The sequence below is a fragment of the Tursiops truncatus genome, chromosome 1, assembly GCF_011762595.2.
Source record: "Tursiops truncatus isolate mTurTru1 chromosome 1, mTurTru1.mat.Y, whole genome shotgun sequence".
NCBI lineage: Eukaryota > Metazoa > Chordata > Mammalia > Artiodactyla > Delphinidae > Tursiops > Tursiops truncatus.
The window spans coordinates 14,441,197-14,459,194 of NC_047034.1; the positions used below are offsets into that span (position 1 = coordinate 14,441,197).

General features: G+C 39.0%; 1 protein-coding gene across 1 annotated transcript in view; it reads right to left on the reverse strand.

Moving 5' to 3' along the window:
• The window catches only part of USH2A (usherin), a 784,083-nt gene that overhangs the window by 482,441 nt on the left and 283,644 nt on the right, over positions 1-17,998 (reverse strand). The window contains exons 21-24 of the mRNA XM_019920609.2: positions 17,554-17,684; positions 9,384-9,510; positions 2,205-2,306; positions 436-615 (exon numbers count right to left, since the gene is read on the reverse strand). Of these exons, the coding sequence (XP_019776168.2) occupies positions 436-615; positions 2,205-2,306; positions 9,384-9,510; positions 17,554-17,684 (540 nt within the window). The remainder of the gene's footprint in view (positions 1-435; positions 616-2,204; positions 2,307-9,383; positions 9,511-17,553; positions 17,685-17,998) is intronic.

Here is a 17,998-nt window from a genome sequence, read left to right on the forward strand (position 1 = left end):
ATTCTCTAGCTCTCCCTTAAGGCCCTACTTACCCCATCACGCAGCTGAAATTTTACTCTTACGAACACTGTCGGTCTATACCATGGGATAAAACAGATATTGTGTGGATTAGCCTGACAAAACTCCTTTGACACATCTGAGTAAAACTATATTCTAAATAAAAAAGTGGACTTACAAATGGACATTAGTGGCACTACCATAGGTAAACCCCAAACTGCCAGAGATCTTACACATGAATATGTATTTATGAGTCTTACTATTTATATTATATATTCAGACGTTGAGAATATATGTATGGGCATCAGGGCGTAACTAGGTATTTCTGAGATAGCAGGTTCATACGAGGTCAAAATAATTGTATCAGGAGAGATTAAATTACACCAAAGATAGAACATACAAGCTAAGCAATGACCAGTGTCTATTTTAGAACCTTACCTGTCCCTAGGAACTGAGCTCCCTCTTGTAATGAAGTGGGGCATCCCTCCCAGTTATTATACACGTTGATTTGTTCTTCAGAACTCTGCCAAACCAGACGCCCCCAAGCAGCAGAGGGATTATAATTCTTCATAAAATATACATCCTTGAGACAGCCCACAAAACCCTTTCGGATTATGTCTGCAGGGGTTGAAAGATATCAAGAAATGTTTTCTGAGAAATTCTTTTCAAGCAATGAATTTGATGCGCTATTAAAATCAAAGAAATAGGCAATAGCTCTCACTACCTACTTACTACAAATTTTTAAAAAATTTCTTCTTTTAAGATTTTTTTTGATGTGGACCAATTTTAAAGTCTTTATTGAGTGTGTTACAATACTGCTTCTGTTTTATGCTTTGTTTTTTTTTTTGGCTACGAGGCGTGTGGGATCTTAGCTCCCCGACCAGGGATTGAACCCGCACCCCCTGCATTGGAAGGCGAAGTCTTAACCACTGGACTGCCAGGGAAGTCCCCAAACTTCTTAATAACTCATGTAAACACCACACCATCAGCTAGGGTAGGTGGTAACAATTGTCATGTTTCGCTCTGGTTCAGACTCATCTTATCTGCAGAAACAGATGTTTGCACAAAAACCCTGGTTTTATAGTAATAGCAAGGCTATTGCCTCTTGAACTAACAAGGGGATCTCATCTGCCACTGGTCTTAAAAATAAATGTGCAATAACACATTTTAAAAGTAAGATTTAAAGGAAGTCTATCTATCAAATCTACAGTTTATAGTTTAGTTCCCTCGCCATTTTGACCTAGTCTGTTACACAAGTAAAGCAATAATTTCATTTCATTTTTAGGAATTAATGTAATGTTAAGCTTAATTTTCGAACTCCCCAGACCAGGTAAGTGTGGGGCTTAAGAACACAGTAAGTAGGGTGGTCATAAGAGGTTGGGAAAGAGAGAAAGTGAGCAAATGAGAGAATTAGAGAGCAAAAAAAAAAAAAAAGCAGAGAGGGCGAGAAGGCGCCTGAAGCTGAGGTTGCATTTCATATGGCAGTGTCCTTACAGGTCAGTGGAAAGCTCAGCTCTCAGCTCTTGAGTTCATGACCTGATCTTAGGGAGGGTATTCACCAGCAGTCAATGTTTTACAAGGTCAATTTATATGCGCAATGTCAAATTATTTATTTATAATGGACAGATGTCATCTACAGGAGGGATACTTGGTATTGGGGTATGCTCTCCTCCTCATGCCTGGATATACCAGAGACAAGAATTGTGCTTGGTGGGCAAAGAACTATGACAAAGACTCTCTTCTCTCTTTCTTTCAATCTGTGTATGTGTGTGTGTGTGTGTGTGAATGTTTTCAAGAGACTTCTCCACCAGTCTACAGTAGCCAAATGAAAGCCCTCTCACTCTACAGGTATTTCTAAGGAAGTAACTATAACCGGTCTTGAGGATTTAAATATATCCTTCTCAAAAAAGTCACTGAAATTTTTTGATCCCTAAATAACATAGCTTTGACTGAAATTAGTATAATTCATTTCCGCAAAAGTTTAATGAACTCCTTTTACATATCAAGAACTGGGTACTAAGAATTGAAATGCAAGTAGTACATGGTTCCTTTAGAAAAGAAGAGACCTAAAGGAAATTTTTGACATACTGATGTAGGAAATACAGTATGAGATAGAAAGTAATACTATTACCCATACTTTAAAATAATGCAACTTGATTCTAAAATGTGGTGACAACATATAAATTCTATACCTTTCCCAAACTCACCAGAATCCTTCCTGAGGATGGTATAACCCTGCGGCAGCCCTCCCACAAACACTCCTGTGTTCTCTCCAATAACAGTACTACCATTCAGGGTGGCCGAGGAGCCTATGGATGGAAAAGGAGATGAGAATTCCAACTTCAGCAGGATAATCTACTTCTACAAATTTAACAAATGACTAAACCCTTCCCTGGGCTTCTGGACACCACACTTTCTTGGTTCTCTACATATTGGTTACATTTCTTCACTGGTTCTTCCTCATCACCCCAACATCTTGATGCTGCAATGACCCAGGCTTCCTCCCATCTCAGATCTCTTTCTCCACCTACACAGATACCCTAATCCCCTCTAGAACGATGAAGAGAGAGCTGGGTACCTGTGCTAATTCCCAGGGCCAAAGATCAGAAGGGGCCTGGGTCCTTGACTGTGTTGTATAACAATGCAAATCTGTTAAAATGTTTATTTTACTCCATCATTTTTTGGGAGAAGGGGGATTTTTTTTTTCAGAGCCCAAACAACTCTAATTAGCCCTACTTATATCTGGGACCTTGGCTTTAAATACCATCTTAAGCTGACAACTCCCAATTTTTTTATCTCTAGTCTGGAACTCTTCCCTGAACTCAGATCCAGGAATCTGCTTGATATTTCCACTTGGATGCCTCATAGGTACCTAAGACTTAACATGTTCAAACCGAAATCTGAACGTCTCTCTTTGAATCTGCTTCTCCCACTAACTTGCCCACCTTAGTTATGGTAGTTACAGTCTAAAGGCCCCAAACCTTGCAGTCATGCTCTACATTAGGGGTTAGCAAAAGTCTTCTGTAAAGAGCAAGGTAGTATGTATTTTCCTCTTTGTAGACCACACAGCCTCAAGCAGCCATAGACAATACCTAACCAATGGGTGCAGTTGTCGCCAATAAAGCTTTATGAAAACAGGCATGGGCTGGATTTGGCCCACAGGTGGTAGTCTGCCAACCCCTGCTCTACCTCAATCAAATTCCTTAACATTTACAATACATCCAGATTTCTCATTATATCCACAATTCCTTCCCTGGTTCAAGAAACGATCATTTCTTGTCTGGATTATTTTAGAATTATTGCAGAAGCCTATTTGCTGGTCTCCATGCTTCTGTAACAAATTAATAAGCAGAAACCTCAATTAAATATTCGGGAGACCAGAAGGTAGAGTTCTCACACCTTGTAATGAAGGCAAACCCACCAGGAAGAGGAAAGACTTTTCTTTCCTGGCAAGGACTCAGCCAATGAAAAATCATGAACACTTTGTTTACTATAGTCCCCCCAGCTTCCTGTTCATCCTCTGTAAAAGTTTTCTCCCTCCCTTGCCATGCGGGACTTGCACTTGGCTTGCCATGGTTGTAGACCCTGAATTGTGATTCTCTGCTGATCCCCAATAAACCCATCTTTGCTGGAGAAATATCTGACAGTCCATTTGTTTTAGGTCAACATTTTGGTGGACCCTATGGGGACCAGAGAAAACCCCTGAAGGCTCCAGTTTTGGTGAACAAACAGGTGTGGTACCCACAAAGAAGCCCACTGTGCTCACTGCTTACCCACTGTGCTCACTGCTCTTACCAACTCTGGAGTTTGAAGGTAAATCTTTCTCCTGGATCTGAGCTCACACCCTCTTTGCATTTGAAGCTCTCCAGCCTTTATGCAAGTTCTGCTTAAAGGTTTTTTCTGGTTAAGGCCTTGTTCTGTACCTGAGTACTCATTTGGAACTTCAGTCTAATTTTGAGATCAGACTGTTTCAACCAAGACTGGCTGAGAAGTCATCAGCCTGTTCCTTCAGGAACGAGGCTGCTTCACTGAAACTCTGCTGGTTTTTCAGGCTTCAGCCCATTCCTTTGGAATTAGGGCTGTTCTTTGGAAATGACTGAAAAACCTTGGGCCTGGTTTCTACAGGACCAAACTGTTTCCCTAGAATTGGCTGGTATTAATTTGCATGCTGTTTGAGTTGCGAGCAGTTTGATTTGAACTGTGAGCTGTTTAAAAATTATTCTTTCACTCTGGAGACAAACTTCTGAGTAATGAGATACCAGTTATCTACATATTTTGAGCGAGCCCCCGCCGACAGGGACTCTGGACAATTTTATGTTTAAAAAGTGTGGTCTTTCCTCATGTGCATTTCCAACTAAATGGACCAAACTGACCTAAGGCAATTTAGAATATCAATGGCCATTATGGGGAATTTTTGGAATCCTCAAAGTTAATTGGACTACAATAGCTCAGAAATTCCCAGAACTGAATAGTATGCCTATTTTGATTGGCATGTTGAGGTTTCTAAATGTAATTAGGAGCTTAAAATTGTCCCTCAGCAAAATGAGATTTTAAGATTAACTGAGGCAAACATGTGGATAAAGAAAGACAAAGTGGCTCTCCACACCTCAGGCTTTCCTTCCTTGGCTTCTCTGTCTCAGGCTCAACCTCTGGTACCATCTTGTCTCTCTTCCCCAGCTCCTCATGGCCAGACTCATCTGGAACCATCTTTCTCCTTTCCTTCTCTACTGCCTATGCCTCCTCAGACCCTCAGTTCCCCCCCCCCCAATAATTCTCTCACCAAACTTCCCCTTTCTCTGAAACATTCCCCACTCCCTTTTCCTCTGAACTTATCAGAACCTGTCCCTTTAAAATTAAGCCTTCTAAGGTTCCAGAAGCTAAACACTTAATTTCTTATATTCCCTGGACTAAAGCTGAACTGCAAGCCACAGTCAAAAATATACCCAAAGTAACTGAAGATTGTCACAGATTTGCTGAGGAATTTAATGTAGTCATTCAAACTTATCAACTTGGTTTCTCTGACGTACCTTAGCTAATTCATAGGTTTGTTGGTGATGGCCAGACCCAGCATTGGATCAGAACTGCTAATTGGGAAAATCCTGAAAGGTCTCTAGGATAACAACCAGGAGATCAGTCCTCTAACTTACTATATGATCAGGCTTGAGCAATCACTAGGTGACTTCACTGAGCAATTCCTAGGGTTTTTCCAAAGACTGTCAACTGGAACAAAATTCAGGCTTGCACACGAAACTCTGATGAACCTGTTCATTATGATTACAATTGAATTCAGATTATTTTTATGCAAAGTTTTGGTCTTCTTCCAGATGTTGATTCCACCTGGGTAGCTTTTAATTCCATGTTTATTAATGGGCCAAACTGGGATCTTTCCTTTCTAATGAAAAGGACCAGGATGGAATGGAAAACTATGTCCCATCTAGTTTTGATTAATCTGTCAAAACTGCTCTCTCACACTATAGCTGAATCACCTAGAAGGAAGACTGTCTAAATTCTTAAACTTCAACTACGCAAATGAAGGCTCCTAAATGAAACTAAAATCCTCCTAGTTTCTGGTATTATTGAAAATAGCCAGGATATTGGAAAAGAGACTGTTACAAATTTAAGTGCTTTCAGTGTCTTCAGCCCTCTGACTAACCTTTCCAATATCCGCCAACTACTCAATGATAGGCTCTGAGGAACTATAGGGGCTCTTCCCAATTCTCCATCTTAATCAGCTTAAAGAAATGTTTCTCAAGATTGGGGTTGAATCTCTTCCAGTCCTAATGGTCACACACTCAGTGCTCCAACCCATTACTAAAAAGCAGCCTCTGCCTCCGAGTACCAACACAGTTCAAATAGTGGCAATCTCTAACGGATCTCAAGAGGCTCTTGTCTCTGAACCTATTCCTTTCCTTTAGGCCCTTTGAGAGACACACATGTATTTTTCTCCTTAGTTCCTCTGCCCCTACCCATTTATTGGGCTGAGACTTCTTGGAAAAGTCTCATGCTGGAAATTCTTTCTTGCAAAAGGAGGAGATAATCTAGAATTTGACAGTAGCCATCAAAATCACCAACCAGGTAAATTAAATGACCCCTCTGACATCTTTTATTTGTTCTGTCTCCGACAGTTCTAGAGCGGATTTTGGAAACACTGATCATGTGTCCCTATTGAATCAGCCACCACCATCTTTATGGGCAAAATCTCCAACTGATATTGGCAAACTTCAAAGAGCACCCCTTCCCATCAAGATTCAAATAGATCCCTCAAAACCTCTTCCCAGAATTAATCAATACCCTATAAGTAAAGAAACCCTTCAAGGCATAAAGCCTGTAATAGAAGATTATAAGGCTCGAAACCTCATTATGCCTGTACTAATTCCTGTGAGGATGCTATTTTACCTGTGAGAAAACCTAAGGGCTGAGGGTAGAGGTCTGTCCAGGACCTCTGAGCAATAAGCAACATTGTTATCCCTAGACGCCCTGTTGTTCCTAATCCTCAGACGTTCTAACATCCATTCCCACTGGAAGCAAATTCTTTACTGTAATTGATTTATGCAGTGCATTCCTTAGTATTCCACTTGATGAAGCTAGCCAACACCTTTTTACCTTTACTTGGGAAGAAAAACAATTCACCTGGACAGTAATGCTCAGGGTTTTACTGAGAGTCCTTCTTATTTCTTGTAAATCCTGAAGGTTGACCTGGATGATATAAAGTTTCCTACAGGTCTACTTTGTTGCATATGTGAATGATTTGCTTCTTTGATCTTCTAAAGCCTACTCACAGGAAGACAGCATCCACTTTCTAAAGCTTTTAGCCTTAAAGGGACATAAGATTGCCAAGGAAAAAACTGTAGCTTGCCCAAACCCAGGTTTGATATTTAGGGCATCTGGTATCAGAACAAGGGCTACACTTTGATACAGATGGACTTCATAGTGAGTGAGGAACCTGTTTTACTGGCCAACAGGTACTTCAACAAGTCTGTGGCATCAATCCTCTGATTTAGTCGATCACAGTAATGGCATTATTAGACCCAACTGGCAAAATTTGTAAAGGTCATACAAATACCTTGGCCCAAAGCATTGCTATTGGTCCCTCTAAATCTCAGATCCACACTTTTTGTAACTCAAAAATTCTCACCCATTGAAACAGTCACAGGACACCCAACACACTTGGTTACTGCTTTTTTTTTGACCTACAACTGAAAAGAGGAGAGATACTCCAATAACACAAGGGCCAAATTGCTCCTATTAAAAATAACCATGTTTCGGTAGAGCAATCTCTTTACAGTGCACTGTCAGGAGACGAAGACCTTAAGCATCACACCTTGCAACCTGAAGGCTTTATTTACTGGAAAAGACACCTCCAGAGGAACTTTCTTCAAGCTTATTGGAGAGACCCCTATCAGGTATTGCTAACCAACCCTTCTGCCGCCAAAGTCCAAGGAATAGATTCTTGGACTCATGTGACATGCCTAAAGAAAGCACCAAATTCTGAAGGGACCTCAAAAAGTCTGGTGAGCTGAAAGTAAATATTTCCCAGAACTGAAGCAGACAACACCTGATGAGGCAGCTTTCTGAAGATATCTGGACCAGGTCTTTAGGAAGTGTATTGCCAAATCTTTGACAATGACATAATGCTTCAGATGATCTCCAATGTCTATGATCTTGATAACATATGGAATTGAGACAGAAAGTGTCTGAGAGTTCTCCATTCTACCTTCCCTTGTTACTCGAATATGACCTCAGTAGGTTTCCAATCTGTGCATTCCCTTCTGATATGAGACCCCACACACAGGAAAGGTCCTTCCTGGCACTGAGGAACAAAAAGCCATTGAAATTAGAAAAGCTGACTCGATCAGTGATGCTCTGAGAGAAAGTTCATGAGCAAAAGGGGGACATATAAAAAATTAATAAACAGAAACCTCAAATAGATAGATTTGGGAGACCAGAAGGAGGTCTCATGCCCTGTGGTGACAGCAGAGCCCAACAGGAAGAAGAAAGACACCTCCTCTTTCCTGGCAAGCACTCAGCCAATGAAAAGCCATGGACTATTTGTTTACTACAGCCCTCCCAACTTCCTTTTGCCCTCCATAAAAGCGTTCTCCTTCCGTTGCTGTGCGGGGACTTCCAAGTGGCTCACCATGGTTGCAGACCCCGAATTGCAGCTTTCTACTGATCCCGAATAAACCCATCTTTGCTGGAAAAGCATATGGCAATCTATTTGTTTTAGGTCAACACTTCCATCCTTGTTCTCCTTAAAACTTATCTCCAAAAGAGCAGCCACAGTGTTCCTTTTAAAGAAAGAAGTCATGTCATGTTACCCCTCTCTCAAAATTCTCCAATGGCTTCCCTCTTTTCAAGTAAAAGCTCACAAAGCCCTATGTAATACAGCCCCAGTGGCCTCTCTGATTTCACATTGTAACACTAGCCCCTTCAACCTCTCTTTCCCACATTGGCTTCCTTGTTGGTCCTTGACATGGCACATATCATATGCTCCCACCTCAGGGCCCTGGGACCTACTGTTCACTTGACTTGAAACATTCTCCTAGACATTTGCCTGGTTTGCCCTTTTATCCCCTTTAGGTCTATGCTCATATGTCACCTTATCGGAAAGACCTTCTCTAACAGTCTTTTATAAAATCAAAACATCCCTTCCCCAATACACACACACCCCTTTTCCTCTTATCCTGTTTTATACACTCTCAGAATGTACCACTACCTGATATTTGTTCAATATTTATTTATTCTGTTTCCTGCCCCTCCCCCACCTAAAGTGTAAATTTTCCTCCTTGTTTCCAGAGTTCCTAGAGCAGTAGTAGGTGCTCATTAAAATTTCATATTTTCTGAATGAATTAATAAAAGCCTGCATCATCGTACTGTAACTTTTACAATTACATGGGGATGGTAGATAGGGAAGGATAGAAAGAAAAAAACTTAGAATTGCAAAGTAAAAACACATGTCCCAGAACGCTGCCTACCAACTGTCTTAACTGGAAGAAGTTGTTTACCTTTTGGAGCCTTAGTTTCCTCATCTCTAAAATGAGTATAACCGAGGTCATAATAGAGGAACATAAGGAGAGAACATAAGTAAAAGGAAAGTAAAAGGAAAGTAAAAGCCCTTGCAAATTGTAAAGACCTGAAAAAGATACAAAATTGCTATTGATGACTTTACTCTTATTTTTGCTTTACTGAAACCCTGTGTAGATGAGAAGATAGTTGCCAAGACTTCATCATTTTAGGAGCACCCCAAAGGCAAACTCAACAGCAATTTAGATGAAGTTGAGTGGAGATAAAGGTGAAAGAAGAGATGAACAAATATAAACAACAGAAGAGGACGGTAACATCAGCACACCAATAGAGCCCTTCATATATGTCAAAGAAGATCTTACCTGTATATTGCCCATCAAGTGTGATTTGGCCGAAATCCTGATGCCTAATCGCGATTATCTCATGCCATTTGCCATCACTATATTGTTTACCATCATCATTAGTTGTGGTAACTTCTACTGCAGACCCCTTAAGGGAATGAATGAGGGAAAAAAAATCAATGAGTGAGTATGCATGTTACATACACATACATATATATTTGTAAAAAACCAATTAGCAAATTTCAACATGACCCAGATGCAAGCATGCACACGTTTCAAACAGAACTCAAAATTAAAGTTGATACATCCTTCTGGCTTTTCTCTGATGTACTTCTGTGTCACCTCAGTGCTCAAATCTGAAAAGAGCTTCTCTTTGCAATAAAAATCTCTTACAAGTACCCTTGGATTTTGAGTAACTATACTCATCAGAAAGGTAATGAATTTTCTTTTCTAATATTTTAAATTTGGGGGCAGAAATATAAAAAAGAGAAGAATTTAAAACTAATAAAATACTATTCAAATAATATTGTTCTAAAGATAAGGAAATGTCTAGCAAGTTATTTTCTTTTACCTTCACTACACTATGTATAGCAAGAAGGAATAAGGTTCACATTAAAAATTAGTCAGTTACTAATGCCTTGAACATAAGTATAGCGGTTAAACTTAATACTCAATGCTTTGTAGTCTAAATTCTAGCATTTATACTTTTGCCTAAGGTAACAGTATAGTTAAAAATGAGTTCCTAAGTGGATAAGACTAGGAAATGGCAGATAATAAGGACAGATACTAGCTAAAAGGAGGTGAGGATAAGGAGACAAAGAAAAGTAAAAGAGAAACATTTCATCTTGACACTTTAGAGCTATGTATATTCTGGTTAGCGCAATGATACTCTTTTAATGTTAGTGAACACTTAAGACTAAGTAAAAGGTATTTCAACTTTGTCACCATCATCATTTGCTACTACCGTGGTTAAAGAAAAAACAACCAGAAAATTACTCTAAACCTTCTAAATGAAAACAATTTTTTCTTTCTTTCTTAATAAAGTAGATCCTAGCAATACTTAACTTCAATCAATAAAAATTTTTTTAAGCTAAAAATAAGATTTGGTAAAATATTACAAATATATTTTTAAATTACTTGGACTGTTTCACCAAATTCTAATAATCTTGGTATACTGTTTTTCAAAAAAGATAAAGCTGATAATTATCTGATGCAATATGGTGAAGATTTATGTCACAAAAATTGCAACGTTAATCACACCATCTTCAGTAAAACATTTCTGTTTATATTTCCCTAATATAGCTTCAGCAGTATACCATGTCCATTCTATGCATTTAATTGGCTCCTGTCAGGCCTCATACAGAGCATGACAACATGTGTGACATACAGAATTTCATATTACCAAAAAAGAGCTTTTAATTTCCCATGAGTAGGAGTGGGTTGCTTCTCACGTGGACAATATCCCAACTTTTACAGGCAACTCAATCAGCTAGAAAGATGACCATTTTGGTAAGTCCTCGAATCTTTGTAGGTTGATTTTCCTTCTATCTCTTTCCTCCACATATTCTTTTATTTTCCTCAACCCTATTTCAACATTTTAATATTTTACAAACACACATTTCATTATCGTAGTTTAATAATTAAAACCAGAACTGGTGTCGTGCCCAATTAATGTGCCCTGGTAGCATGCCCATTAGTTTTTCCATTAGTGAATTCAACAATACTAATGGGATTACTAGCATGGGATGCTAATTGGGCGTGACATAAGAAACTGGCTTACTTCTTAGCATACCCTTGCTAATGATGAAATTAATGAGCATTTTATTAAATGCTGTCTCATCAAAGTGTACTTAGTTAGCGTTAAAATTGTTACAGACGATGCTGCATTCTAAAGATCAGGTGTCTGAGTAAGTGGTTCTTCGTATCATGTTTGGTGATAGTCTGAAGCATTAATAGTTCTCTACATCGAAATCACATTGACTGGTGACACATTCAAGTACATAACACACAGCCTCAGTATGCCAAATTTTCTTCATACTTAGAGGAACTTAGTGTATTATTCTTTGATGATCATTTTAAGATTATTTTACCTCACCAATGTTAAGAGAATAATTCTGTGATCAATTCTGATGTCATATGATGCAGTTTATTTTTTCCATCTGGAAAATATCAGACATGTTAAATAGATGCTATTCGGAATTTTTTTTTGAAAGCTTTCACTTTCACCATTTCCCTCAGTGAAGTCAGAATGTTATGTGAATTTCCTGTTAATGTCACTGAACATAAAACATTTAACTGAGAACCACGAGTCATTACTGGTCAATAAAATATCATCTGATCAAGTATTTCCAAATTGAAATTAATCTAATGAAAATAGGAAGACTCTAGCTAATTGTTAGAGAGAACAAAAAATACAGCAATTAAAAAATGGAGTAACTTTACTGACTCTTAACAATAATTCTAAGTGTTCAGTTTATGATAGGCAAACATATGTCCTGTTTTAAATATTATGAAGAATCTTCCCCCTTTCCCCCAAATATTTTTTCATAGAATGAATCGGATAGTTGGAAGGAATGCCAAATAAGTTTTTACGCCTCTATGTAGAATTATATTATTATGTAAAGAATTCGTTACTTAAGTTTATTAAGATATTTTAAAAAGAACAAAGTACACAATGACTTCAGTTATTTTGAAACTACGTGTTAGAGAGTAACTTTAAATTCCTACAAAATGCTCTTTCCACAACTCAAAATTTAATTATTTTGAATGGATTCAGGAACAGTAATTTGAAAATAACATCGGTATAAGTCAAAGTATCTGACAAATGAAGACAAATAACTAAAATTGTTAAATTATCATTAAAGAACTGGAAATTTTATCCTAGAAAATGGGTAATTTCTGCAATTATGAGTACTTTTTTTTTTTGCAGTATGCGGGCCTCTCACTGTTGTGGCCTCTCCCATTGCAGAGCACAGGCTCCAGACGCGCAGGCTCAGCGGCCATGGCTCATGGGCCCAGCTGCTCCGCGGCATGTGGGATCCTCCCGGACCGGGGCACAAACCCATGTCCCCTGCATCAGCAGGCAGGCTCTCAACCACTGCGCCACCAGGGAAGCCCATGAGTACTATTTTACCAATAGCTATCAAGCCACTCAGTCAACCAATCAGTCAACAGACCTTTACTTATTTATGAGTGTATCTACTATGTTCCAAGGACTGTACTGAGCCTCGAGGATATATCTGGGGACTAATAGACAGACCTGCCCTCACTGGATTGTACACTCAGATAAGAAAGACACAAAGAGCAAATAACTACTTGTCTGATGAGTACAATAAGGTGTTCATTAGATAATCTTGTATCCTTTACAGACAAAAGGAAAGAAAACTGGCTTAAAGTGGTACCTGAGTTATTTAAAATATAAATACTTTGAAATGTCAATGGGGGACGTATAAAACAAACTCCTAAGCTTCTTTAAACTTGGGGTAGCTCTAACTTTGTTCACGAAGTTGTATTTATGATACAGAGTACAGACTTGTGGTTGCCAAAGGGGTGAGGGATTGGGGAGGGAAGCATTGGGGGTTTGGGATGAGCAGATGCAAACTATTATATATAGGATGGATAAAAAACAAGGTCCTACTGTATAGCACAGGGGACTATGTTCAATATCCTGTGATAAACCATAATGGAAAAGAATATGAAAAATAATATATATATGTATAACTGAGTCACTTTGCTGTACAGAAGAAACTAACACAACATTGTAAATCAACTCTACTTCAATTTAAAAAAAGAGAAAAAAAAGCTGTATTCATATTCCTACCCCAAAAGAGAAAAAAATGGAAGAATATTCCAAATATTCTCCATTCCTCAGTTTCAACAATCTCTTTGCCTGATAATACGCTGGGCTTTCATTAAAAAGTTAGCAATATGTCCAGTTAACCTGGATAAATTCCTTCGTGGTGAGGAAGGACCAGTCCCGGCTAGCTTGAGCTCGTGGACTCATGTACAGACAGCATCACAAGCACTCAGGGTGATACATCTGATCACATTTTCTCAAATGTATCTTAAGGCAGTCCGGCTCAACCAACGCCTTACTTTCTTTTGTATAAATTAATTATCACTTTCCTGAAAATGCAGGTAACTTTTGCTTTATCAGAGAGACATTATTATTCCAGGTAAAAATGCACTTGTAAGTCATCATTAAACCCTCTGCATTCCCCTGGTCCTCCAACTTTGGCTCTAACAATTTCATTGATGCTTGCCTAGCAGGTACCAACTTTGTACACAGGTTACGATTTGGGTATATAGGGCAGGGACAGGCAGAGGGAAGCACTCTAGGCCATTGTCTGAAGGAAGAGGGGGAGGAAGTGGTTGGCAATGCCCTTGTGAATGTTTCCTCGAACTCTGCTCTGGTCTACACCAGCCTGTCTATCTGATCATTGAAAAGGCGATGAAAAAGATGAGATGGAGGGAGGTTTCCGGCAGCCAGTCTCAGGATCATAATGGCAATGATGTGGCTGAACGGAGTTAAGCATTATTTAACTTCTTCCCCTTCCTATTCTTTAGAATCTGAAGCTATCACATCTTTTAGAAAGAGAAATAACAAAGAGATGGCAGTCATGTTTCAGTTCTGGTGGAATCGTTTTTGGATTAATTCTGCAAAGACTTTGCCCCATATGTTTAGAGTATATTGTGGGTGGGGGGGGCGGGGGGCAGGCAGGGCACATTTATTAAATACTCAAAACCTGTGAACAAACCCGTGGCCACTGTATGATTACAGACGTAGTTCTGGGGTGTGAATGGTCATCTGGCATCACACTCATAGACACCAGGATGGACGTTTATGAGGGTGTGACCGATTGTATTGTAAGTGTGAGGCAGCGTGAAGCCACCCTGGCACACTGCCCTGTTCAAGTCCAGCAGGACTCTACTCCAATCTTGGAAGGGGGGGTGTCTAGAGAGAGGACGGCAGGAGCGGCATTTTGTTCATTTCTCATTTCCGTGTTTCCAACTCGTAACTGCCCAGCACAGTGCCTGCAATATGACACATTTTTAACAATGTTTCATTGAATGAAATAAACTAAATCCAGTGCCAGTTCTATCACTAGATCACTATGTGACCCTAGTTAAGACACTTCATCTAAAGTGGGGAAAAAAACAATACCTACTTCAGGTGGCTACTTCAAGAATGAAATGAGACAATCAACATGAACCCACTTTGCATACTTTGAAAGCTCTATGAATAAATGGCTATATGATTAAAGTTTTTCTCCATCTGGCTTGATCTCAAATATACCTAGATGTTAACAGGTTGAGGTAGAAGAAGCAGAACCAGATTTTTTCTTTCTCATTGATATTCTTCTATTTTTCTGGATTGTTTCCTTTCTTTTATGTTTTTGTTGATATTTACAATTTAGCATTTAGTCTTTTTTTTAATCTTGTTAATTGTTCTTGGAACAATTAACGATTTTCGTTCTATTAGTAATTACTTTCTGTTGTCACAACATTTAAAATCAAATATTTTTGTCCATTTATTTTATGAAAACAAGAAACCAATATAACCTATACCCTTAATGCCCCCTCTACTAAGTTGATGCCTTTAGAAACTTTTAAGTCACTCATTTTCCCCCCCTCCTTCAACTCTTAGTAATTTTAGCACCAAACAATTATCAGGGTTTTTTTTTCCCCTTTGCTGTGTGTCTCTTCTAGGTCAAAGATTCTTTGGCACATAAAACACATTTCTAGTCATTTTGTCTCAAATACTTAGGTTGAACTTAATATCCTTAGGTTTATTATTCACCACTACTTCTCCTCTATATTTCAAATTCTTTATTTTTTCCTTCTGATTAGAAGCCTTGCTGAAATATTTCCTTCCAATATGGTGCACGGATGGTATTTAAACTGAATCTCTGGACATCAACAAGCATTTTTCTTTCATGTTGAAAAGCTTGGTCACGGATTAGCTGCATAACTTCGGGAAAATTAATTTAACCATGATTCAGATTTTCACCTGTAAAGTGGGGATAGTGAGTACCTGCTTTACAGAGTTGTTGTGATGTTTAAATACGTGTGTGTGTGTGTGTGTGTGTGTGTGTGTGTGTGTATTTATGTATAGAGAGAACACTTAGAATAATGGCTGGCACACAGAGGTCCTATAGAAGAACAAGCTTTGCTTAATCTTGACTAGAACTTGATGAGCCCTTTCAATAAATTTATAATCAAGTCTATTAAATCATATATTCTCTCCTATTTTAGATTTCGTTATCTTCTCCCATCCTTCTTTACCTTGTGCATGTGTTTTCTGTTCTCCTTTTGAATTTCTTCTTAATATTAGCATCTTCCTTCATCTTTCTTTATGTTTTCATATTTTTGTCATGTATTTTGACCTAGCAATCTGAGGCTCAGCAGTCTCTCTTCTAATTAATCTCCTTAAAGGATTCAAGTGAAAAATAATATTTTCAGTCCCGTAACTGAATCAACGTCAGTGTGCTGTTTTTGTTTTCCCGATGCCATCTGCCTTGCCTTTGGAAACAGCTGCTTCTCAGCCCTTTCTCTCTGGATGCTGGATCTGCTTAGGTGTGATGCTATTTCTTTTTGCTTACTCATTGCCCACCTCTTGGCATCCCTTAAGAAGCTGCAATTCTAGGGGACACCCAGGGGTCCTTGTGCCTGAGGACCTATAGTGGTCAGGCCAGGGGGTTATCAGGTGGCTGTCAAAATACCAGGAATAAACCTTTCTTTCCCTGGTCTTGCCAGTAGCCAATTCATGGCTCTAACACTTCCTAACACAGGAACGACTCCGTCTGCCTCTTGAGGGCTTCTGCAGGGATCCTGGGTGATGCTCAGACACACTTGGTCCAGCAGGCCCTGACTTTCCTCTCACAGGTGAGTGGGTCTCCAGGAGGCAGGAAGCTCGTGGCCCATGATCCCTTAGATACAGAGGGTAAAAGCTGTGCCTCCTTTAATAATATAACATTAAACATTTATTTGGCAAGCATAATTTACGTCTTAGATCAGCAGTTTTAAGTTGAAAACCTGAGAAAAATCTTTGACATAGTCTTATATTTCAGTCACTCACAGGCCCAACACAGTGCTTAACAGCAAATGTTTACGAACCTTCCTGTAACTACAGTGAAGACAACTATGCAATAGTTTCCCATTGTCCTCAGGAAAAATTTAAATCCTCTCAAACCCTTCCCAGGTCCTAAGTTACTTAGTCTCTACCCAACTTTTCAACCTACCACTGTTCTCTTTGTTCTCTACGCTACAGCCATATTGGACTCATCTCAATGTACTGAATAGGCCATGTTCTTGTCTAACTCAGACACTAAATATTTGCTGTTTGCTCTGCCCGGAAATTTTATTACAGATCCTACCCTCATCTCCCATCAGTATTTCTGCTGGCCTGCCCCACCTCAAACACATGTCCTCTCGTATAGACATATATTCTTGTCCTGATCAACTTTTCCTCATTGTTTTGCATCTCAGTTAAACATCACATTTGCAGAGGAGACAGACAACTTAAAAGAAAGACTCGTTACTTTATTCTCTCATAATACACAGCATCATACTTGTCTTTCGTAACAGTTGTGAATATTTTATTTTTTTTAACTGTATACTACCTAGATTGTTTCATAGGAGCATGGTCATATTTAACTTTAAACTAGTGTAGTCTGCAATACCCAGCCCGATAGCACCTGATAGATGCTTAAATATTTGCTGGTGAAGAAAGGAAAAGAAAGAAAGAGAGAGAGAGAGAGGAAAAGAGAGAGAGATGGAGGGAGGGAGGGAAGGAAGGAAGGAAGGAAGGAAGGGAAGAAGGAAGGGGGGAAGGGAGGAAGGAAAAGAGAAAGCAAAAGAGAAAGAGGAAGGGAGATAAAGACACAATTTTGCTCTCAAGGAAAATAAAAACAGATCTATTCAAATGCATTTAAAAGTTTTAATCCTCATTATAAGGTAGCATATGGTTGTTAAGCATGTAGATTCTCAGTCAGACTATGTGATTTTGAAGCTCTGCTATTTTAGCTGTGGGCAAGTCAAATCACTTTTGTAAGTTGCTTTTTCCTCACTGGTAAAGTGGAAATAATGAGTACTCACCTCTAAGGTTTTGGTGAGGATTCATTGTGAAAACATAAGCACTTGGTACCTGGTAAACTCTCAAAAATATCAACTCTTATGATTACTCATTTACCTGAGGATCAAAAAGAAAATAAGGGCGTCCATTCTTCAACTGAATTGCGAAATACTCTTCCTGATTGCCAGGTGATGCCGCAAAGACAATCAAACCTTCAGGCACCCTCGTTCGAAAGCTGGCCTTAATGCCTGGGGAGACAAGTGCAATCAGCGAATCAGTGCTGGGTTTTGTTGATTCTTTCTGATAAACGTACATTTACTTTCATTATTATTTATGATGTAGTGAGTACAGTCAAGGAATTATACACAGCAATGCACTGGGATGGCCCCAGCCATTTGGTTTTAACTGTATCCCATTAGGAATGCCAACCCATACTTGGAAACTCAAGCCTGCACTCCCGCTAATCAATATATAATGAAGTTTAAATATATGCAAAACTCATCAACGTAAAAAGATATGTTGTCAACCCAAAATTGGACACCAGGGGATCAATGTGGTAATA